This window comes from Nicotiana attenuata, unplaced genomic scaffold (assembly GCF_001879085.1).
Source record: "Nicotiana attenuata strain UT unplaced genomic scaffold, NIATTr2, whole genome shotgun sequence".
Classification (NCBI taxonomy): Eukaryota; Viridiplantae; Streptophyta; class Magnoliopsida; order Solanales; family Solanaceae; genus Nicotiana; species Nicotiana attenuata.
The window spans coordinates 81479-105336 of record NW_017671891.1 but is presented as its reverse complement, the minus strand read 5'-3'; the positions used below and the strand labels follow the sequence as shown (position 1 = coordinate 105336).

Sequence of the window (23858 nt, the reverse complement as noted above, 5' to 3'; positions counted from 1 at the left end):
AGGGAAGTTTTTAATACTTTAAAAGTTCCAAGGGACCATTTATATAGTTCTCAAACTAACAATATATGTATGTATGATCTCCCAGGTTCTCCCAACAAAAAGAAAACCATCATGTTTTCAACTTTTTTCCTAACAAAGTGTATCCAAACCCCAAAGTAGGTAATTTTTTAATTATAATTGACCTGAAAAGCTTGTGTGTTAAGCCCTGACCCTGCTCTCCTAGTATTCGTACTGATCTAGGCCCGTGCTGATAAATCCTTTTCTTTGTCTTATTGATTTGTTTACCATTTCCCTCATTCGTCATTTTCTTGGAGATTGAAGAGCCACGATTCTGGTGCAATGATTCTTTTCTTCTATGAACGTGTATATAAACTCGTGCTCCCTTCATTTCTTTACACATAACTCCTTTTTTTCTTGGTGTAGAGACTAGAGGGGTCTCGAAACAAAACAACCATTGCCCAAACATTTTCTCAGACTTCCAAATTGCGTAAACCAATTTCCATTGAATTATAGGATTTTCTTCAAAGATGGTTTTCCTTGCAAAAGATCTCTCTTTAGAATACTTGATTGTTTAATAGTAAAATGTTCCTTTCTCTGAGAACTCCCATCGGGCAATAGGTTACGCGTTGTCTTACTCTTAATAGGTTACACGCTGTCTTACTCTATTATTTTAGGCATAGTGTCTATGCACCTTTAGTCTCCATATTTTCTTCTTGATTTCCCCACCTTCCAACCTTTCTTCCTCCTATACTGCATTTTCATAAGTATGTGCAAACTCATGCATTTTAACAAGCGCACGCATGGTCATCTATGCGTGGGGACAGGATTTCAATGAGGAGACTTGCATACCTTCTGCAGATCCATTCCTCTGGCGCTGATGCCGATACAGGAAAAGGTACCTCCGATATTTGCAGGAGGAATTTCAAGTACTTGCTTACCAGCCATGCTATAGGGTTCACCACATCAAAAACAGGTTCAAGACAACTTCCATATCAAGGAGGTGAAAGAAACAAAGCAGAGGATAAAAGTATGACGACAAATATGAAAAATCTTAAATACGCACCTTGAGCATCTAAGATAATTGTGGGACAGCTCAGAGTCCAATGCATAAAGATATAAACCAGATAACACAAGATAACATGGTTGCCATGAAGCAACTGAGTAGCCAATCCCCTAAATCAAGAAAACAAAGTAAAGTTAACAATATTAAGCCATTGTTGATTCATATAGTGGCTGCAATTCACACAACACCTACATACCCTCCAAACAAGGATCCGAGCCTCAATTGCAAGATCAGGAGGATACCAAGGGGCATATTCTGGTGGGAGATTTTCAATAGCAGGCTGCTCAGTATCTGGCATTGCTCGGTATATTATGTCTAACAACTCCATCAGCCTGCGATATCTCACTGGCGAAAAGTGAAGGCCAAAATTGGGAACTTGAACAGAAACACGCATTGACGGATGGCCGGGATGAGGCACCTTAATCTTCAACCAAAAAAAAAAAAAAGATAAACAGTAACAAATTCAGCAAGCACAAGAACAAAACATCAGAACCCAACTTCTAATTAAACACTAGAGATCATGACATTAAAACAAAAGAAACTACTTCACTACTTTGTACCTGATCCACAATAACAGCCATTCCACACTTATCAACAAGAGAGCATAAGTTCTTGGCATCTTCCAGGTTATGATATGCCGAAGGCTGACATGACAAACTGCAAGCCTGATCATCAGAACCGCAATCTGTAAAAGAAGCTGCTATGTCCCTTCCGGAGATATAAAAACGAGAATACAAACTTTGGTTCTGATCACCCAGTAGGCCATCACCCTATATCCAAGACACGTATGTTAATAGGTTAGGTGAAGTATTTTTTTTTCGATAAGGTAAATTATATTAATTAAAAGGGAGAAAACTCCCGTATACAAGAAGTATACCAAAAAGTATATAAAAACAACTTAACTTCTTGAACATTACATACCTTGGTATGTAAAGTAAAATGACCCAAATCCAAAAGAAGATGGCTATCACATTGGGAGGAGCCACGTGGTCTAACAGGAACTCTAACTTTTGGAGCATCGAGATCAATGTCAAGGGCAAATCTGAGAAATGAAGTTATCAGCACCAAAGCATAATCCAGTCCAAGATGCAAAAACCCAAGAAGCAAGAAACTAAATCATAAGAACCGAATTGTCAGTCACATGCAGTGTTATTAAAAGCCATTGTTTCATCGTTTAAACCGATGTACCAAGGGGTCATTGCTTCACGCATGAAGCTATGCACTTCGGAGAAGTGTGCGCTTCAAAGAGTAACGTCCAAATTGATCCCAACGAGAAGCGGTCGATTCTTTGAATTTGAGGAGTTGGATTAATATCACCATTATCGCAAATGGAATCCCAAAATTACTTATTTTAATTGCAAGTTGATTATTATAGTACTAAATTCTTATAGGTCTGGTACTCTTTAATTTTCCATAACTCTTTATTGGCAAAGTAATAAAACTTGATTAAAAAAAAAGGACAAACACGCCCGTATAAAAGAAAGTATACCAAAAAGTCGAAAATCTTACAAAAAAGGATGTGGTATTCTACTAATGACACCCAATCTTCAATACATATAGGAACCTCGTCGGTGTACTAAAAAAAAATAAGGGACAAGAGGTTATTCCTCAAGTGTACATAATCATTCTACTCCATCAAAAGCCTCATATTTCTCTCCTCCATACGATCCACATGAGAGCTAGAGGGGAAACATCCCATGACCTCATTCTTCTCTTCCGTCTTTAAAAGGTCCAGCTAAACATTATTTTTTTAGTACTGCCTGGCATCACTTTAGAATTCCAAACAATCTAAAAATCTCCCGCCGCGAACAAGTTAGTATCGGACAATTTAAAAGGATGGTAAATCATATTCCTAAGCTTTTACCCATGAAGCACCACACAAGTCATCTTCTCCTTTCCTCAAATTATTTGTAGTCAAGAACACCCGCCTCGAAAAAGGCCAAGAATAAACACACATTTCTCCATACCTAGGGGATCCATATTGAGATATGTTGAAAAGCCGACTCCTCCCTAATAAGAAGCTTTTCATAATAGGATTTAACAGAAGAGACACCATTATCTATTGTCCTACAGCTCCATACATGGCTAAAATGTGTAATTTTTATTTGTCAAGCAATTCGACCAAGCTTTGAAATTTTGTAACCTCCCAATCTTGTATGTTCCCCTTAAATATTAAATCTTAATCCACTTCTCCCATTGTAGACGACTAGACATTGTATCAGTTGGACTGTCATCTCCTTTTGACATGAGATTCTATACATGTTTTGAGATGTGATTCTCAAAATATTGTACCCGCACACCTATGCGCCCAAACCACTCCCCTCCGAAAGGCATTATCTTATACCCCAACTCTCAATAACCACTTTCCAAGAATGTCTTGTTAAAAACCCTTAAATCTTTAATCCCAAGTCCACCACAACACTGTGGCCTGGTGACAGTATCCCAATTTACGAAGTGACACTTCCCTGTGATGATGACGGTAGCGTGTAACGATGACATATGTGGGGCCTCTTTTCTACCCTATCTATCATAAGGTTCCAAATTGCTTAGTCCTTGTTAGATCCTCCTAGTGGTAAACCAAGATAGGCCGTATGAAGAGCCCCAGCATCGCAATTTAACACATGTGGTATGACCTCAATATTCTCCACCTCACCAACTGGAACGATCCCGCATTTATCCTAACTTGTGAGTTTCACTTCTCTCTTTTTGCTTCAAGATCCATGGAAATTGTCAGCTTTTTGCACCTTTCGATTTTATAGACACCAGTAACATGTCCCTTCTATTATGGATTTCTGCAACTTGCTTTTGAACTAGTAAAAGATCTAAACAGAAGAGAAGCCTACTAGTTGCCAATGCAGTTTAGAGGCCCAGTTGAATATTCACTTAGGGAGTATTTAAGGAGCTCTATGTTGCAAGACTTGAGTTCACAATCCACATAAATGAATAGAGAATTATTTCACTTTCATGGAAGCATGCTTTGGAAACCACGTGAAACTTCTTCAATTGTACATTTTCTTTGTCAATAGGGTGACTTGGTCTACAAAATGGAAAAATGAATGAGAAACGGCTGACTAAAGATGGGTGTTTGATGACTAATCACTTTTAAGGTTCATGTATATTACACCTCAAGGAATAACCAAATTATATCTGGTTGTGATAACTATTTTGTGGATCAATCACTTGTCAGGTTAAATCAAATAAAAAAATCGTAGCAGCAACTTGACTATCATAGATCCAGAACTGCAACACAAGCCTCCTAAGATTTTAGAATGACAGTTTCATACGAAGAAAGGGAGATTTCTTGAGAGTTCAGTACTCTGATTATTCGCACTATTGTGAATGTACGGCCAACTAGATGAATGCTCATTCCTTCAAATTTATAGATTTTCTTCACAATTGTATTCATGAAAGAGCACGCAACTTAGCGAATTAAGGCTTAACATTTGATAAGTCCTATTAAATTGTGAAAGACAACTATAGGAGAGAAACAACATGACCTCCCACCATAATTCTAAGGACCTCTCCTGTCAACATCATTTCTAGTTGACCATAGAAGAACCTTCAGAATTCCTAGTGCCAGTTAGTAATGGGGTTAAATAGGAAAAAAGAATCGAATTAGTTCGGCAGGTTTTCCCTCAAATTCTTTTAGTCTTCTCGTTCAACTCTGCCTTTGCTTTCTTCTTATTTTCTAGTCTCTGCTACTTCTCCTCTTCTTTTTATATTAAAAACAACACTTCCCAAACTCCTCTACCCAGGAGTCAAAGAAAGAACAGCTTTTACCATTTTGGTCCCTTGGTGACACCAAGCCACCAAACTTCATGGCTAGAGGTGGAGTGCTCCTTCCACTAGGCTATCCTCCCTTGTCTTTTACTTTCAGTTACATGTTAATCAGAAGTGCAAAAGTTGCTTCAAAATATGGTAAATTATTTAAAATTCAAAAAGAAGAAGAAAAACACCGCGAAAAGAATAAACTAGTCAAAGTTGTGGAACTTAGAACAACAATAAGTAATATGCCTCCAATCCCAAACGAGTCGGGATCGGCTATATGAATCCTCACTTGTTTCTTTAAGCTTACTCATATCAGCATCATACCAAAACAAAATAAAAGCGAAAACGATATACATACACACACAAAAAAAAAAAAAAAAAAAAAACATATATTATGAAATGCTTAGACTCAGACCCTTTTGTTAGAGAAAAATTCCGAGCTGGTAAGCAAGACAAAGCAAGTCATCATGGGAAAACGCTCTCAATGGCCATAGACCTGAATGGTTGGAGTGTGCAGGATCAATCCTGAAACTTTCTTCCATTATATAAGGAATCCTCTTGGTTGGTCGAAGCTAGAAGACGGCTAGACGAACTGCTATTTTGCATAGGGGAAGTAAGATAGGCTAGATGCTTTTACAATCTCTCTCACTCTCTCTCTATATATATATATACATACAATAATAATAATAATAGATGTTCTCTAACAGTCTCAAACCTATTCTCAACAAGTACAAGATTTAGGAAAATAGTTTTATTTTTTCTTAAAACTAAATGTTAAGTTGTTCAAATATTCCAAGAGACATTTCCAATACTCTCTTTCAATTCTTTTTCTAATACATAAAGTACATTTCAGAGACTCTAACAAGTTTCTTTAGCATTTCTGATATTTAAGAATCTAAAATCTTTACATATAATCAGGCAGAACAGTTACTTTATTTGATCGTGTAAAAGAAATAGATGCCTAAACCCTTCACCGGTCCAGCCAATGGTGGCCTTTCAATAATAATATAATAAGTAAAAGAAAGAGATAATAAAAGCAAAGAGGAAGACGGAAACAAAGAGAAAGTGGAGAATGGGGATAAACGGCACTGCCTAAAATTTCCCAACTAATTCAATGGTATGTCTATGTTCAACTAGAAGAAAAGTCTTTGCATTTTACTTATCAAGATTCTAATCTAGGAGTAAGGTTAGTGTAGTGAACCCAAAAAGGAATTTTTGGTTTTATAACAACCCCTAACTATTTGGTCAACAAGGAGCCCAAATGAAATGTTATTTCCAACTTATGGAAAAGACCAACATCTTTTTGATCACGTGTCACTGTAATTTTCCCCTAGCTCCACTACGTAGTGATCTCTTGCTTATTGTTCTCATCAAACTCATTATGCACACAAGAGCTGCAGATATTCTTTGAATTCCACAAATGCTAAAGCCTAGCACCTACTTGAGATTTTAACTCAATCAACAGTGCCTAAATCTCGCAAATCAATTGGAATTTGCCACATCCTCTGTTTATTCCACTAAATTGAGGTCCATTAAATTACGATACTAAGGGGTTTGTTTGGTTCCAGAGATTAAGGGGAAAAAAACATAAAATATACGATGCTTGTTGGAGGGATTAGGGAACATAATCCCCACATAACTAATACAGAGGTTGATTTGCCTATCAGAAAATATAATCACTGTATGACGAATGCAACATTTAGTTGGTGAATTAATTAATACTTGTATTAATTAATATGGGAAGCTGAGGATTATGTTATGCAAGATAGAAGGTTGAATAAGAGTACGCATACTAGCAATTACAAAGATTAAAGTATTCAAAGACAAAAATGTCCTTAAAGTAATCCCTGCATAACATTCTGCATATCATAATTCAGCAAATAACAATCCCCGAAATACTATTCACCTTATAACAATGCTTTACTATAATTCACCATATATACTATTGACAAGCACTGCACTGTAATCTTTTGCATAACTAGTATGTGAACCTAATGTCCCTAGATAAGTTGTCTTTTAAAACAAATTAAGGATTCTCCAAAATAGGATTCTCTAATCTCAGTTATCCCTACACAGATATATAAGACTTCAACGTAAACATGTTCCTAACACAAATGGACCTAATGGGAGTGTCATAAAAATAACAACAAAGCACAACTAGTTGATATCAGAATCCTTTGCTTCTATTTATCGTGTTCTTAACTAAGTTCATATTAGCACAGAGATATTTTAGGTCGTAAGAGACAACATTCCTTGATGTGACATTAGGTCTTAGTGTCAATTTCCATCCCCTTAAATCATCATTTTGGTCACACCTATGGACCAGTACACGCGAAGGTCGAGTAGGACATGGTTAAACCATCGAAGAACTTTCATTTTCTCTTTTATGTGTGCTATCATGCGGACATTTTTTTGTTAAGGTAATAATTTTTATTTAAATAGGGCAAAGAAATAGCTCGTATACAAGGAGTATATCAAAAAGTAGAAAACCTACAATAAGAAATGATTTTCTACTAACACCACCCGATCATCTATATAAACAGGAACTTCATGGGTGCACCAAAAAGAGATAAGGGATAAGAGACTACTACTCCTCAGGCTACTCCTCAATTGTACAAAATTCATCTCTACCCCCTCAAAAGCCCTTCTATTTCTTTCTCTCCAAACCACCCACACATGAGTGCTAATGGAGAAACACTCCACGCCCTACGTCTTCTCCTTCCTCTACAGCCATTCCAACTAAACAATACCTCTTTTAGAGTGCCTGGTATCACCCAAAGTATACCAGACCATTTCATGATTTCCCACCATAATCTAAAAGCTACCAGAAAGTGTACTAGGAGATGGTCGACGTCTTCACCTGAACCCTCGTGCATAAAGCACCAACTAACATAAGTAACCTTTCTCAGTACTTTAGAGACCCAAATCGAACTATATGAGAAGGCAACCTCCTCCCAAGTAGAAGCTTTCTTTATTAAGACTGTATAGAGCTTTATTTTTGAAGCAAATCAAATAGGTATTGAAACTGTCACCTCCCAATCTTGGAAGTTCCTCCTAAACCCCAAGTCCCAAAAAGCTTATCCATCTTGTAGTCTCCGGACTCATTGGACTGACAAATTCTTCTAACAAGAAATACTGTAGATGTTTGAGAAAGTAAACCTCAAAATGTTATCCTCACACCACCTATGCCCCCAACAACATATGCTCCTTCCATCCCCTACCCTGAATGACACATTGGCACTAAACTTTTCTCATTCCTTCATATTCTTCGATAAACCGCATCCATAGGGTATGGTGACATTTTTAGTTATCCAACCCCCTTCCATCCCTATATATTTCCCCTATCACCTATCATGTGAACATTACATTTGTCAACTCTCGAACAACCGCAGAAAAATATTAACATAACGCAATTTCATCTATTGGATGTGTTGAGCCTTAGAGACCCAACATTCACTCTCATATAATATTGCTAGTTGTTCTAAATTTTGTCATCAATCAAGGCAAAATCAAATAAAGAAAACAAACGACACTATATAAGTTACCCGAACTTCTTGAATTCATAACCATAAGGCTAGATCCAAAGCGCACCAAGTTATTCAGAGTTTCAGACAACTGACATCATAGGAAGGCTTAAGCTTCAAACTATTTTTGCCAGGAAACATATATGATATCAGATATGCTTTTAACCCTATCACTCAGAATGTTAAATGCCAAAAAAGAATAATGCATAGCCCTCATGTATCAGGCACCAGATTTCTTTATATTAGAGTGAGGAAATAATGGCAAAATCAAAAAGCAAATTAAGCAACCTGCTTTGCTTCTCGAGTACCATTTGAAATTGCTCCTGCGCTCTGCGGGTCATCTTTTCAATTTTATTCTGCATTAGCAACAATAGCTTCATTAACAAAATGTTAACATTAGTATGGCAGTAAAAATGATATTCAGGATATTCAAAAAAATCACCTGTAACACAGTTGCAGTTTCTAATGCTACAGTAGGGCTAACAGCATTGCTCCTTTTCATAAATTCTAAAAACCGGTCATAGGTTTCCCTGAAAACCTGTCAAGTAATTTTGAAAGACAAAGTGATTTCAGATTTGTTTGATATTCAGATGCAATACCAAAAACACAAATCAAAGAACCAGAAAAAATCTTGACATGAGAACCGACACAATTGCCTATGCAACATTGTGAATTAGACATGGAATCCAACACATAATTATTATATTGGGTGCAGTTTATTTTTTTAGGACAAGTATGTCCCTAAACTGAGCACAACTGTCCTATTCTGGAAAGCAAAGGCATAACAAATAGGTCGAAATAATTTTGACAAGTATATAAGATTCTTAGTGTAACTAAAACAAAAGCTCTAGAAAAAACCCTGAGGCCCAAGGCGATCATAGCTTTGTTGGGGAAGTGGCTGTGAAGATTTGGGGTAGAAGAGCATGCTCTATGGAGGGAGGTCATAGTAGAAAAGTACGATTTCACGGGAGGGGGTTGGAGGACCAAGGCAATCACAGCACATTTTGGGTGTGGCATGTGGAGGAGCATCATGAAGAATTGGAAGCCTTCAATGGCAACATCACTTATAGGGTGGGAGATGGAAGGAGAATCAGCTTTTGGAATCATAGGTGGTATGGAGAGGATACTCTGAGGGTCTCTTTCCCCCACGTCTTCAGAGTTTCAAACCAGAAGGAATTGATGGTTCAACAGATTCGTAAGGAGCTTGAAGAGGGGGGTAGTATGGGACCTCTCATTTAGAAGGAACATGCAAGATTGGGAGATTGCGGAGCTCCAAGATTTGTTGGCACTGCTATATGGGCAAGACAAGCCCCAACCATCTTGTGATTCTTGGAGATGGGGGTTGCCTGGTGATGGCTTGTTCACCGTAAAGTCCTTTTACCAGAGTATGTTAGTGAGAGAGGAGGCCACTTTTCCATACTCCTCAATCTGGATTCGTAAGGCGCCCACGAAGGTGTGCTTTTTTGCATGGCTAGCGGCGAGGGGAGTGATCTTGACCGCTGAAAATCTGCGAAAGAGAGGAACTACACTTGTTAGTTGGTGCTACATGCGTAAAAGCTCAGGGAAAGAAGTTGATCATCTTTTGTTGCATTGCCTTGTGTCCTCGGGTTTGTGGAGGGCAGTCCTAAATCTCTTTGGTGTTCAATGGGTGATGTCAAGCACTGTAAAGGAAATGTTATATAGCCAGGCCGGTTTCCGTAGAAGAAGAAAGCAAAAGGCGTGGAAGTTCGCCCCGTTAGCTCTCATGTGGATAGTTTGGGGGAGAGAAATAGGAGAGCTTTTAAGGGGATTGAGTCTCCTTTTTCACCTCTTAAGAATAGTCTTTTATCTTTGATCGCTTTTTGGTGCACTCATATAGCCCCTCTTGTATAGAACATTGGGCGTCATTTGTAGAGAATCATGTTCCGATGTAAATTCTCTACTTTTTGGAATACTTCTTGTATACGGGAGTTTTCTCCGTTTTGATTAATACAATTTACCTTATCAAAAAAAAAAACAACAACCCTGAGGCCACGAACATTAGAAATTGACCTTAACTCAATGATGATAGCGAAGACAGAATTAACCATAACCGTTCCTTCCATCTCAGATCTGATAAGAATCCTAATTGGAGAAGAAGACGAATCCCATTTGAAGAAGAAAAGAACCTAAATGCCGGTGCTCTCCTGACACCATACTGATATTTCTGAGGATTCTATGCTTTTCCTCCTCCCCGTCCTTTTTTTCCCCCACTTCTGCTGCACCAGGATATTTTTACCAGTTCTCAGCTTTTCTATTACTGCTGGTTGCTGCAAATTGTTTTCCTCCTATGCTGCATTATGATGCATTGGTTTTTTGAGCTATGTTTTGCAGTGTGCTTGTTTGGTATTTGGTGCCAATTTGATGATTTATTTAAGATCTATGGATCACAAGATAGATTAAAATGTTTTTTCCCCCACTTCTGCTGCACCAGGATATTTTTACCAGTTCTCAGCTTTTCTATTACTGCTGGTTGCTGCAAATTGTTTTCCTCCTATGCTGCATTATGATGCATTGGTTTTTTGAGCTATGTTTTGCAGTGTGCTTGTTTGGTATTTGGTGCCAATTTGATGATTTATTTAAGATCTATGGATCACAAGATAGATTAAAATGTTTTTTTAGTTGTTGTGGCAGCTAACTATGTTGCTCGGATACGGGTGGGAATCTAGAAGTCAGATAGGTCATCATCTAAATATTAGGATCCGGGGATACTGATAGGAGTACAGGTCGGGGGAATTGAGATACGACCAATAAATGTATAATAAGACGTATATAAGTTATATTTTGATTGAAGTAAAAAAAAGAATTATTAATGTTTGCGCAAAAAAGCATGCACGTGTACAAAAAGAATACCAAAAGGTAGAAAACCTACAAATTTATTACGACATATATAAGTATATTTCGATAATTAATTGAAGTTATTGAGCCAAAAGTAATATAATGAAATTCTAAGCAGTTAGTATTTTGTTCCTAAGATATCTCATATGACAGCAAAGCCTTCTCACACTTAACATAAATATGAATGACATAAATCCAAAAATCAAACCAAATATCTAATCAACCTATACTTCTTGGCCATAGGTGTAGTCAAAGCAAGGTAAATTGACCAAATCATGTGTGGATCCCACACCCACACTCAAATATCTGATCAACACGGGTGCGGCAAGGATTTTGAAGGATCCGAGCAACATAAGCAAGTTACTATTATTTTTTAGGGGTATTTTATTGGTTCACACAAAATAAATTACATACATCAAGTATAATGTTTGTGCCCAAATAACATCAAGTACCCCTAACTTAAGAAATTTCCTGTACCCTTAAACTTCATTTATGCATATGTACCCGACACAAACCTATATCTGGACTGTTTAGATAGCTGGTAGATTTTTGTAGTTATGAGTGTATTAAATTTCAGGGAACAGAAATCCATCATTCGGATCAATATAAAAACATTTCAAAATAGACACGTAAGACAGTGTCCTTCCAAGTCAACTTTCATAATGTTCTGATTGAGGGCATTTTCAATGATATTAATATACCTATCTCAATCTGGAGATGACGGGAAAAACTCAGTTTAACGAATGAGACAAAGGGATTCATCATATACTGTTTGTTCAAAAGCACTATTGCTCCATCGGCCACGCTATTACTATTAAAAGGCAGCCCGGTGCACTAAGATCCCGCTATGTTCGGGGTCCGCGAAAGGGCCGGACCACAAAGGTCTATTGTACGCAGCCTTTTCTTGCATTTTTGCAAGAGGCTATTTCCACAGCTCGAACCCGTGACCTCCTGGTCACATGGCAGCAACTTTACCAGTTACGCCAAGGCTCCCCTTCGGCCACGCTATTACTATTGCAAAACTAAAATTCCTTTTTTCCTTCCCAAACAATACTTATTAATATATCAAGGTAAACTCAAAAGAAAAAGCACCTAAAGGCTAATACCACCAATATCCAAAGAATACACAAGATCCCTCTCTGTCTTTTAATATGTTAAGATTCCTTCATCACTTGCATAACGACTTAAGAGCCATAGCTTCACGAGATTTACAATTTAAACACCAATAGTATCAATTTTCAGAAAGAGGTTCCGTATAAAATGAAGAAACTAGCCCAATGTAAAGCCAAGGTGGTTCAGATTCAGTGATTGAGATACATGCTACTACGGTTTTGACTTTAAAGAAGCATGAGATTATACAACATACAAGGTGGAGAACATAGAACAGATCACTGAGATCCACAGGTGTAACTAGGATTACTTCCTACAACTTACTTAGAATAAGAGTTGGCTGAGACCCTTAAAGATTCTGCAGTACAGAAACCAGCAATTGAAAGGGTAGAGGAAAAACTAGCAGAACGATAAAAGAGATTTATCTAAAGGGGGAAAAGAATATTATGAAGAGTACATTATCCAGCATCTTTACCGACTCCTTATGCTATTTATGCTACCTACTAATGTGGAAGAAAATACGAGAACCTCTATGGGATAAAAGAGGAGGTGAAGAAATAGCATCTCATAAACTGGATGTGGCAAAATCACCCATAAAGGGCTTGCGGGTCATAGATATTAAGGTTTTCAATAGTGCCCTGTTGAACAAATGGATTTGGAGATTTGGGTTGGAGGACATACAAGGCTTTATGGAGAATGGTCACCATCGACATGTTTGGGGCGTATCAGAGAGGTTGGAGGAAACTTTCAAATACCTGGACCATATGGGGTAGCCTTGTGGAGAAGCTTCATTAAGATGTGGGCTACTTTTCACAGACATGTCTAGTTTACAGTGGGAGATGATACTAGAGTCAGCCTTTGGAGAAAGAGGTTATGTGGAGATGCCTCCTTATGCAATGCATTCCCTGTCATATTCAGGGAGCAGGAAGGAGGAATTCTGTGGGACTTCAAAATTCTGAAGAAATTTGCAGGTTTGAGAGATGGAAGAATTTCAGAGCTACTTGGGTTACTCAACAAGTAAAGAATCTCAATCATGAACAACTATAATTCAAGATGACAGGGAGAAAGATTGATCTGAATGATCATCCATCCAAGATTACTATGAAGGGAGGTGACAAACATCTCTTACCTCTCAGTGCTGATTCCAAAAACACCAACCAAAACGGCTTCTTTGCCTGGCCAACAGCTTGTGAAGCTACCACAAAGCCGGAGAACTTGAGAAAAAGATATATACGCTAGTTGGTATTTCATGTGCATGGGGGTTAGAGGATGTTAATTCTTTACTACATTCCGAAATTAGGTGTATAATGTAGAACATCTTGTATGTGGGAATTTCACTTTACTATTAATAAAACTACTTAGTTTATAGGAAAAGATAAGATGGACTAAAGTGCATTAAAGGAGGCTAATACTGTCGAATAATGGACCATCTCCAACAAAAGATGAAACAATATAGTGGCTAAGAAAGGTCTCAATTGGGCTGCCAAACAATAATAAGTCCCTGCTGCCCCCAACGACAAGTAAAACAAACAATAAAATACAAATAAAAGCGAGGAGGGGCAGGCATCCACATCTACATCCTTATCCATTCTTCTTTATCTAGACACAGAGAGTTCATTAAGAGAATGGGAGCTTTGGAGCAACGGTAAATTTGTCTCCGTGTGACCTATAGGTCACGGGTTCGAGCAGTGGAAGCAGCTACTAGTGCTTGCATTAGGTTAGGCTGTCTACGTCACACCCCTGGGGGTGCAGCCCTTTCCCAAACCTTGCATGAACGCGGGATGCCTTGTGCACTGGGCTGCCCTTTTAGAGAGTTCATTAGGAGGAAAACCGTCAAGCTTCTGAATTATAAAGTATGTTATAGAAAGACAACCCAAGCAGGAATCCTACAACATTCATGCTCCTTTAACACACATCCAATCAAACGAAATCCTGATCACAAGTCACAAAAAACATTCCAACTAAAACCACTTAACCTTTACCATCATTAGTATCCTGCAATTCTAGGGGGACATATAAAAAGGACCCCTAAATTTTGAAACCGCATTTATTAATTAAACTTTGGGCATGAAATCTCAAAAGTTTAAATATATTGAACTTAATAATACTCCCTTCATTTCGATTTATGTGTTCCTATTTGACTGGGCACGGAATTTAAGAAAGAAAAGAAGACTTTTGAAACTTATGGGCTTAGACATGCCATAATATTTGTGTGGCAATAAAGCCTTGTCATTAAGCGTAAAATGGGGAAGTTTAAGTAAAATTATTTCCAAATTTAGAAAAGAGACATTCTATTTGGAATGGACTACAAAAGAAACAGGGTCATATATGCCAACATTTCAAAATCAGTCAACTTGCAAAATTTCTCGATAAAGTTAATACTAAACAAACAGATACTTTCACATGCATCTGATGATCTGAACAAACAGGCAGGAAAGGAAATCATAACCACATACTGTAACATCACAAGACGAGATTCTTGCAGATAGACGCCAGTCAACATTTTCCCCAGAAGGTGCTTGTATGAAACTAGCTTGCAGAGCATTCACCTTCTGCTCGCTAATGACACTCTGCACAGAAATACTTCCCTTAATCAGTCAACTACACCCATATGTATAGCAAAAAACAAATATATCAACAGTTACGTATCCATTCAGAATTATTTGGTGTCAGCTATATGGATCGTCTATATTCATTCCACTGTATTCAGGTTCGGGTGTGCTTAGATGGGCACGTCGCAACGACTAATGATAGTTAAGTTTATAGCACAAACACAGATTACAGCAACTCATCTGGGGTTCACGGATTTAGGAAATGAAAAGAAATGAATTTCATTTCAATCGAATTGACTATCTATTTCTCCTTTTCCAATATGCCTAACTGAATACCTAAAACAAGAAAATGCATAACCAAAAACAAGAATATATTCCATGCTAATATTTCAACAAAGAGACTAACCCTAAACCATTTTAGATCAAACACGAAAGCTATAAACAAAAACACACACCATAGAAAAATGTACACGTGCAGATTCATGCTCAGTCAAGCCATGATACTAGCACCCAAGTATGGCCTACTGCTCAAGCTGACACAGATCATGGGAGACCATGGTTCAGATCCCAGCAGCGACAAAGACAATAGATGAATTCTTCCTATTTGTCCGAGCCTTAGTGGACAATGTTACCCAATACATGTGTTGGTCGAAGATAGTAGGTAATCGGTGGAGTAATCAAAGAGTGCGCCAGACATCACCATTACAAAAAAAACATGATTCTATATGCAAAAGGTTAACATCTTTTCACAAAACTTCGTAACACCAATTATAGGATCATCTGACATTAAAAATAATAATAAAGAGAAAAATCCACGAAAAGAGGAACAGAAAAGCAACTTGAAAAGCAACTATCTCCAGATATTATCAGCTGAAATATTCTAATTACATCATATCTTAAATGAAAAGGCTATACAGAGAGACCTTATGGACTGTAATATAGTTTCACAGATAAAGTTGATTATGACCATTCAGAAAGATAACATTCAAATAAGCACACACCTGGGCAAGTGAACCCTCAGGAGCAGATAATCCATAAAATTTCAGCGTCACGTCGCAGTGGGAGTTTCGATGCTTTAATTTTGTAGACACACAAAGATTTTCAAATCTACCGCAAACAATCTCTGTGTGATCTATATCAATTATCCGTGCAGCTGCCCTACTGATAGAAACATTTAACAAATACTGGATCATATTCTCTTTTCCATACTGCAGCACCAGTTCTTCATCTGGCTGGTAACTTAGTAGTTTATTGATTGCCTGCCATTCCTCCCGGGTCAATTGGTCCTCCAGTGTATTAGCATCTTCAGAAGTATCCCCTGCAGACACATCTGCAGTAGCTGTACTCCTAAGGTAACAAGGAAAAAAAGGACAAAAATCTAAAATGTGACAAAGATAGCTAAGTTAAGAGCAACAAATAAGGAATTTCAGAAAAATAAAAGATAAAATATAAAATAGTTTGAGACAGATCAATGGATAATTTATGACAAACCATCTAAAAGAAAACCAGCTTCTCTTTTTAAGCATCCTTTGTTCAGCTGCCTCCTTTGATTTCAAAGATTCAACTTTTGCATGAGCAAGAAACCTAGAAGACAGTCCACCAAATTAAAAAAATGTCATCATTAATTGAAGTGAATACGATCTAGAAACAACATGAAGTTTCAGAGCATTCAAGGATATAACAATGTGGTGAAAAGAAGAGGTCTGAAAGAAGGCAAGGATTCAGGGGCCAGAGAACTGATCTTAGGGTTGTACATCAAAAACCAATAATTTGGAATGGGATATCACCATTGACACCAAAATTATTCCATTTTAAGAAACTCCTCTAGTATAAATATGCAAGTTTCTTTTAACGTTTGATAGCAATTTAACAATATATCTGAAAAAGAATCAACTTTGAAATCTCGATAGTCAACTCTAGGATAAGAATGGAGATTTGCAACTCTAGGAAAAGACATGCAACTCTCTCCAATCTGAAATCACCTTTCTATCAACCACATACCACAAGCACAGCTCTTTAAACCTCAATCTCAAGGATAACGCAAAGAAATGATAGCTCACTTTAATAGTTTGATTTACATAGCAACTTAAACATAGGACACGCCGACCTGAAATATATATACAAGCTTCAACTGAGAAACGAGATCATGGAAAGAAGAGAACGAGCATGGACTATAATATCACTGTCACCTATTCAGACATCAAGAAGGAAATAAACTGCTTCCGAAGTGACAGAGCTTTTTCGTGCAACATCGCGTACTTCATGTTTTCGTACATTTTGTAGCATGTACGTAATTCCAACTTATGTAAATGGCTACTTGTTCTCTTTTGAGATATTATGCTTTTACGTGAAGTTTTGTTATGACAGTGTACACGCATAAGGGAATTACATTCTGTTGCTATCAATAAAACCTTAATCTGAAACCCAACCACCCCCCAAAAAATTATGGAAAAAGAAAAAACAAGACAAAGAAACATTATCGTGTACTGCCTAGCTAAGCCCCCCCAAAACCCACATCAGCTTAGTGACAATTTTACAGGAAAAAGGGAAAGCATTAACAAGAGTCAAGATGAAGAGGTTAATCACCAGCTATTTCAATATCAAGAAACATGAAAAAACGTACAGGTAATAAGAACAAACATTATGTAACCCACCTCCATAACAAAATAACCTTAGGATCAAGATCTTTCTCAATGTTTCTGATCTCTGAGCTATCAATATTCGGCAGCTGTTGCAATGAATCAGAATATAATTGTACATAACGCCGACGAAGATGACATAGGGCTTGAATTTGTTCCCAGGAGAATCTATAGCTGCAAAAGGGCACAACCAAACAATTTCTTTTGGTGAATGAAACATGAACAATATATCCAACAGATCAAAATAATTCACTTAAAGACAGCAAAATCTTAGCAAAGATGGTGTCAAAAGCATTTCTTTGTGTTATCCTTTCTTCGAATGATCATCAGATACAATCAAGATGGTGTCAAAAGCATTCAGTATATAAATGTATATAGGGTCATCGTATTTCAGCCTTTCCTATTTTACCATTAACATTTATATTCTCCCCCTCCCCATTTATATTCTCCCCCTCCCCATAGTCGTCTCTGGTGCCTTTCATAATTCTTCTACTATCTCTTTTTCTTTGTATGTTGCATTTGCCATAAGCGTTACGTCAATTATCAGGGGAAGGGGTACAAAATCTGTATAATAGCCATCTATTTATCTCGTCATATATAGCAGTCTAGGGGTGTACTTATGCCTTTTTCATTTGATTTCTCAAACAATTTTAAAAGATCTTCTCCTGAATTTGCAAGTCTACTTGTTTATTGTCTTCCTGCCACTATCTCATTCAATTATTCCTATGTTTGGTGATATGTCCATTGTCCAGGTAGACAATCAGATATACAAAGTTGCAGAAAAGCATTTGAACAAAGGTTGCTAAAGCAGGAGTTAAATGGTATGAGGAGAGGAAAGGACAACATGGTGGCAATCTATAGAGCTGTGAATTTTTTTTATTTTTTTGGCTGCTATACTTGGAGACAGAAGTACAAGAGGCCTACCAGTTGAGGCCTGAGGGTCAATAAATATCACTGTCTCGCCTAGATTTTTACTTTATGTAAAGAGGGGGACAACTTTAAGAAAAAGTTGGATAGAAGTACATCCAAAAGATAACTTTACAGTGAAAGGTAAAGAACTAAGAAACTCAGCCAACGCTTCCGGCTCTAAAACATTTGCTGAGGTTATGTTGCACCAAAAATTAAGCAAAAATATACATTTGTGCTTTAGATTAAATACATTGTCCTTTTTAGTTATCACCTAGATTTTCACTTTACAAGATAAATTTCCACCCACACTTCACAAAGCCCCAATCCAGGCTGAAACACCAAAAGAAAAGATGTTTAAATCATTTATGATCACCAGCTACACATCTGGATCCGTTTCTGTTTAACTCTTAGTACAAGTTTTTAGATGCTGAACCACAGAATGCTAACTCATGTCCTTGGAAGAACATATGGAGATCAAAGTCACCACTTAAAGTGGCTTGTTTTGAGCCACAGGATAACCTCCAAAAAAAAAGGTGTCAACTCTGTAACAGGTGCCATCTTTGTGGAAAAAATCCAGAAATCATTAACCATTTGTTCTTGCATATCCTATTGTTTCACAATTATGGAATTTATTTCTGAATAAGCTGGGAAGTAAATGGACAATGCCTGAAGATGCAACTGATTAGATGAGAAGTTGGCATAGAACAGACATGCCAAAAGAAGAACAGAAATGGTGGATAAATATCCTCGCCATTACATGGTGGACTATTTGGAAAGAGCGAAATACAAGATGCTTAGCTCTATGCAGAGATATAAGACAACTGTATACTTTTGTCTTCTTTTTGGTTTAAAGAGGATTTGATTTGATTAGTGATGCAGAATCTCTACTAGACACACTCGTGCTGATTTCATGTGAAACTGGATCATTCCGTAATAATTTCAAGCAAAATTCGTGCAACATTTATAATACTTACCCTTTTCTCAAAAATATCATTTAAGAACACCAAACACTTACCACATTTTCCTCTGCTGCAATCCTGCACGAGCGGCATACCGCCACCAACTACTGACATCCTCTGAAACGGGCACCATTGGTCTCAAATGAGAAACTTCAATGTATGTCTTATATCTTGTAATGACCTCCATAAGTCGTATCCAATCATGATATTGAACCTGTAATGGTTGACATTATTTGAACTCAAATCATTGCTAGCAGACAACAACTGAACAATAAAAGTTACTTTCTATTTCTTTCCCCTTCCATTAGATGTTGGGAAAGTAGTCGAGATCCCCTGTTTCACCAAAGCAAACCAAAGAAAGTGTACAAAAAGAAAGAGCTTTAAAGTCAGAACACAACTAAGAAGTTTCTCGAGTACCAGGAAAGTAAAGGGACGAATTTGATGGGATCAAGTCTTACAGATTTCAGTAGCAATTTGAAAAAGGTCATAGGTAGAAAATCCCAGACCTTTCTTCATAGAAATAGTAGGTTTTATAAGCAAGAGAGTAAAAGAGAAGTAGAACAAGAAAATGAAAAGTAATCTCTCCAAGCCAACTTGTTTATTCCTGTCAGGGGCGATTAAAGCAATTACTAGGGATTTAGAGGAAGAATATTATGTCAGCTTTAGGATAAAGATTTAGGAAATTGTAATAAATTTCGATGGTAACAGATAAGGATTGAAGAGGACAGAGAATAGGAACGTGAATAAAGAAACTCAAGAGCACTGTGTTTTAAGATACAAACGAAATAAATAGGTGCTGTAAAACATAGTAAAGGCGCTAGGGCACTGTATGATGCAAGTGTGGTGTCCAAGTGCTTTGATTTTTCATGGATTGCATTTCATTTGGCATTTCTTAAAACAGAACAATTATCACAAATTATTTAGAAAGATTTATCAACAAAACAAGGTGAAAGACTAGCACCTCATTGACGGTCAACGATACGTCACTGATGATCAGAGAAGCCATCTCAAAGGGAACATTAGGATCATTTCTTTCTTGATTTCCCAGACGATGATACTTGAGGACTCCATTAATTGGTGACACCAAGTAGTTGCGATCTTCAGCCCATCCAGATAAGTTTCTACTGTTATTTGAAGGTTCATTAATACCATCTTCAAATATCTGAGCAACGAGAAGAGATTAGAAAGGAATAAAGAGAGAATATCATGGGAGTGGACATGAATCCTATCCAATGGCTAACATGAACATGTAAGTCAGAGGCATATTTTCTAACCACAGTAATACGACAACAGAAAGTAAGAGACAAAATAATAATGTACCTCAATCCATTCTTTTGGAGTAAGATCCTCCCATTTCTTGTCCAACTTCCATGGCTTGCTGTTTGAATCATGGTACATGGCAAGCCTTTCAAGTTGCACCAACTATAAACGAAAAAAAATGCACCCAGTTCAGCTATCATGGTCGTTATTCTTTGAAATACTAAAATACATTTACAGTTGAAAACCAGGAAATCCAACCACTTGTGGTATGTAGCATGCTCCAAGAAAAGTAATCATGAAGCATACTAAGTAGGGAATTCTAATGTCTGCTTTACCAATTACAAGGAACAGTACTATGCTCTCAAATCATAGAACACCAAAACAAGACAAATTTGGTGTAAGAAAATATAAATTTTTATCTTGAATATATTCTAAAATTACTTTTCCAGTATATATATATATATATATATATATATATATATATATATATATATATATATCTTTTTCCCTATTTGTAAGTGAAATTGAAGCTTCAGTGAATAAGCAAAAAAACAAGTCAACCACACTGAAAAAGAAACCAAATTTGTGAGACAGGACTTCACAACCTCACTCAAGATCAATCAATAGAATATCATGGAAGGGATTCACAGCCTCAAACACCCGCAACTCAGAAACACTATAACCAGATCGCAAAGTTTACCCGGAATACAGCTTCAGAAACATGCTATACAAGACCAATTAAGCATGCTATCGAACACCAGAAACAAATTAAGAGGATGTTAATCAGCCAGAAGAACATTATGGACTCATTAACCAAGGAAAGAAAGGTGTGCCAGTTCAAATAGAAGAAAGAAAAATCTACCTTTACTTTGACCACTTAAATAAATTTAGCAATACACAGAAAGCTGGGGTTAGATATACAGAATCGGTGGAATACAAGTATTTAAGTATCCCTATCGTTATCTTTTTCCTTATCAAAAAAAAAAAACAAGTATTTAAGTATCCCAGAAATCACCAAACTTCGACACCTTAGTTTCGTATGTCACTCTTCATGAGTTTGCAGCTCACTTCCCAATTGTATCAACAGGTCCAATTACCGAATCAACCCACTAGATAAGTCTCAAAAAAATCCATTCTTAGATCCACGTCATTCCTAGGCACACTCAAAAATCTTCATCTCCTACTAACTGATTCCGATTGACGGCAATATTGTCACTTCTCTGAAAGATCTCTTAAGTCTTCTTCATTTCGCCAAATGTCGGGCTTACATGCAAAGATAATTGAACTAACTCTAATCTTGTATTTGAATAAGTAATTGCGGGCAATCTATGAAAAAACTCTAGCTACTCTCTTAATGGAATTATGTAATCTACCTCACTGTAAAGCGGGAAAAGGAATAACAATATCCCAAACCAGACACAACATTAGAATGCTCATGCACAACAACGCCAATTATGGCATACAAGTACTTCGTTTCACTCTGACCTTGAAGACAGATTATCACAATTTGGGACCACAAAGTCCATTTTCTTGAACAATCTTTCGCATGAAAAAGAGAACAACTTACCTTACGCAATTTATCCAAAGCGCCACTTGTATCAAATGTCTCATTCCCTTGTTCATCCATCGTAACTGCTGCAAGCTTTGCAAGAGTAACCCCACAAGAAAATGGATGCCCAGGATTGCTAAATTTGTGGCCGCCCATTATATACAAAAGAAAGAAAAACAAAGCAACCTAAGTGAGAAGCCATGAATCAAAGATCACAGTTAAAAAACTAAATAATGGAGATATAATACAATCGACGAAATGGGGAAATTCAGCTCAGGTTAGAAAGACATCAATAACTGACACGAACATACCTGACAGAATCCTCATATCTGACATGGACATTGCTAATTGAAATCTTGAGATTTCCAATTATAGTAGCAATTAATGATCCAAGCCAAGAATTTCCAGCAGGTGGCTGTAAATGAAAAGGGTGACATTAATTTTCCAGGCAACTCAAGACTGCAAGCAGCGAATAACAAGCAAAGGTAAAGAGCTTGCCAATGTAAGTAAATATTACAAAGCAATTGACCAGATGCTGCAGTTGGATACAAATTCAAATAACTAGTCCAAAAGTGAGGACAGAAATGCTATTTTTAGTGTAGATGTTCTTTATGTCTACCACATTCATTTAAAGATGCTAACTATCATACTAGAGAAGCAACCAAGGTGGTGCTCAAAGAATCACTATGACACATAAACAAGGAAAAGGTCAAAACCCTTTGATTTCCTTTGCTTCGGCTCCCACTCTTGAATCTTTCAACATAACTGCTTGAGGAAATCATGATTTGCTAATCTCTCCTTCATTTCAGTTTCCAGCACCACAAAAGCTGTTTGATGATGAGGGCATTAAGCAGGAAATACCAAACATAATGTTGAAGAAGCTCTGCCCTCAGTTTCAGAATATTTCTTCATTGGATTGTGAGTCATGTCGATTTGCAAAACACCATTGCATCTCATTAGGTCCAAGGGTTAATAAGCGAGTTTCGTCAGCTTTTGAGTTAGTTCATTCTGATGTTTGGGACCAGGTCCTGTTGTTTCCAAAACCGAGCATAGGTATTTTGTCACTTTTGTAGATGATTTTTCTCGATGACTTGGATTTACTTTATGAAAAGTCGCTCTAAAGTATTTACTCACTTTTCTGCCTTCTATGCTGAAGTCAAAACTCAATTCACTACGTTGGTGCGTATTTAAGGAGTGATAACACTAAAGAATACATGTCAGAGTTATTTCGGTTCTACATGAGACAACATAGTATACTATATCAGTCATCATGTATTGACACACCTTCTCTCTACAACTTGTTTTATGATTAATCGCACGTCATCTATTATGCTTGGTGGTAATGTACCTTATAGTGTTTTTTTCCCAAGCAAGTTATTATTTCCGGTGGAACCTAAGGTGTTTGGAATTTGGATGCACATGTTATGTTCGAGATGTTCGACCATCTGTTACCAAGTTGGATCCCAAGACATTGAAGTGTATTTTTCTGGGCTATTCTCGCGTTCAGAAGGGGTTTCAATGTTATTCTACTGAACTTGGCAAATATCTAGTGCTGGGTGATGTGGTATTTTCAAAGACTAAACCATTCTTCTATGCACCTCATATTTTTACAATCCCGGGGGAAGATGAGTGGCTAGTATATCAGGTTACCCGTGCTTTGACAGAACAA

General features: G+C 37.2%; 1 protein-coding gene across 1 annotated transcript in view; it reads right to left on the bottom strand.

Moving 5' to 3' along the window:
* Positions 1-23858, bottom strand: part of LOC109210755 — a 93448-nt gene that overhangs the window by 55390 nt on the left and 14200 nt on the right. Inside the window, exons 7-22 of the mRNA XM_019374216.1 lie at positions 22501-22604; positions 22208-22325; positions 20701-20802; positions 20342-20542; positions 19437-19594; positions 17528-17686; positions 16365-16457; positions 15875-16220; positions 14778-14891; positions 8798-8893; positions 8644-8711; positions 1985-2105; positions 1624-1833; positions 1260-1487; positions 1064-1173; positions 850-946 (exon numbers count right to left, since the gene is read on the bottom strand). Of these exons, the coding sequence (XP_019229761.1) occupies positions 850-946; positions 1064-1173; positions 1260-1487; positions 1624-1833; positions 1985-2105; positions 8644-8711; positions 8798-8893; positions 14778-14891; positions 15875-16220; positions 16365-16457; positions 17528-17686; positions 19437-19594; positions 20342-20542; positions 20701-20802; positions 22208-22325; positions 22501-22604 (2325 nt within the window). The remainder of the gene's footprint in view (positions 1-849; positions 947-1063; positions 1174-1259; positions 1488-1623; positions 1834-1984; positions 2106-8643; positions 8712-8797; positions 8894-14777; positions 14892-15874; positions 16221-16364; positions 16458-17527; positions 17687-19436; positions 19595-20341; positions 20543-20700; positions 20803-22207; positions 22326-22500; positions 22605-23858) is intronic.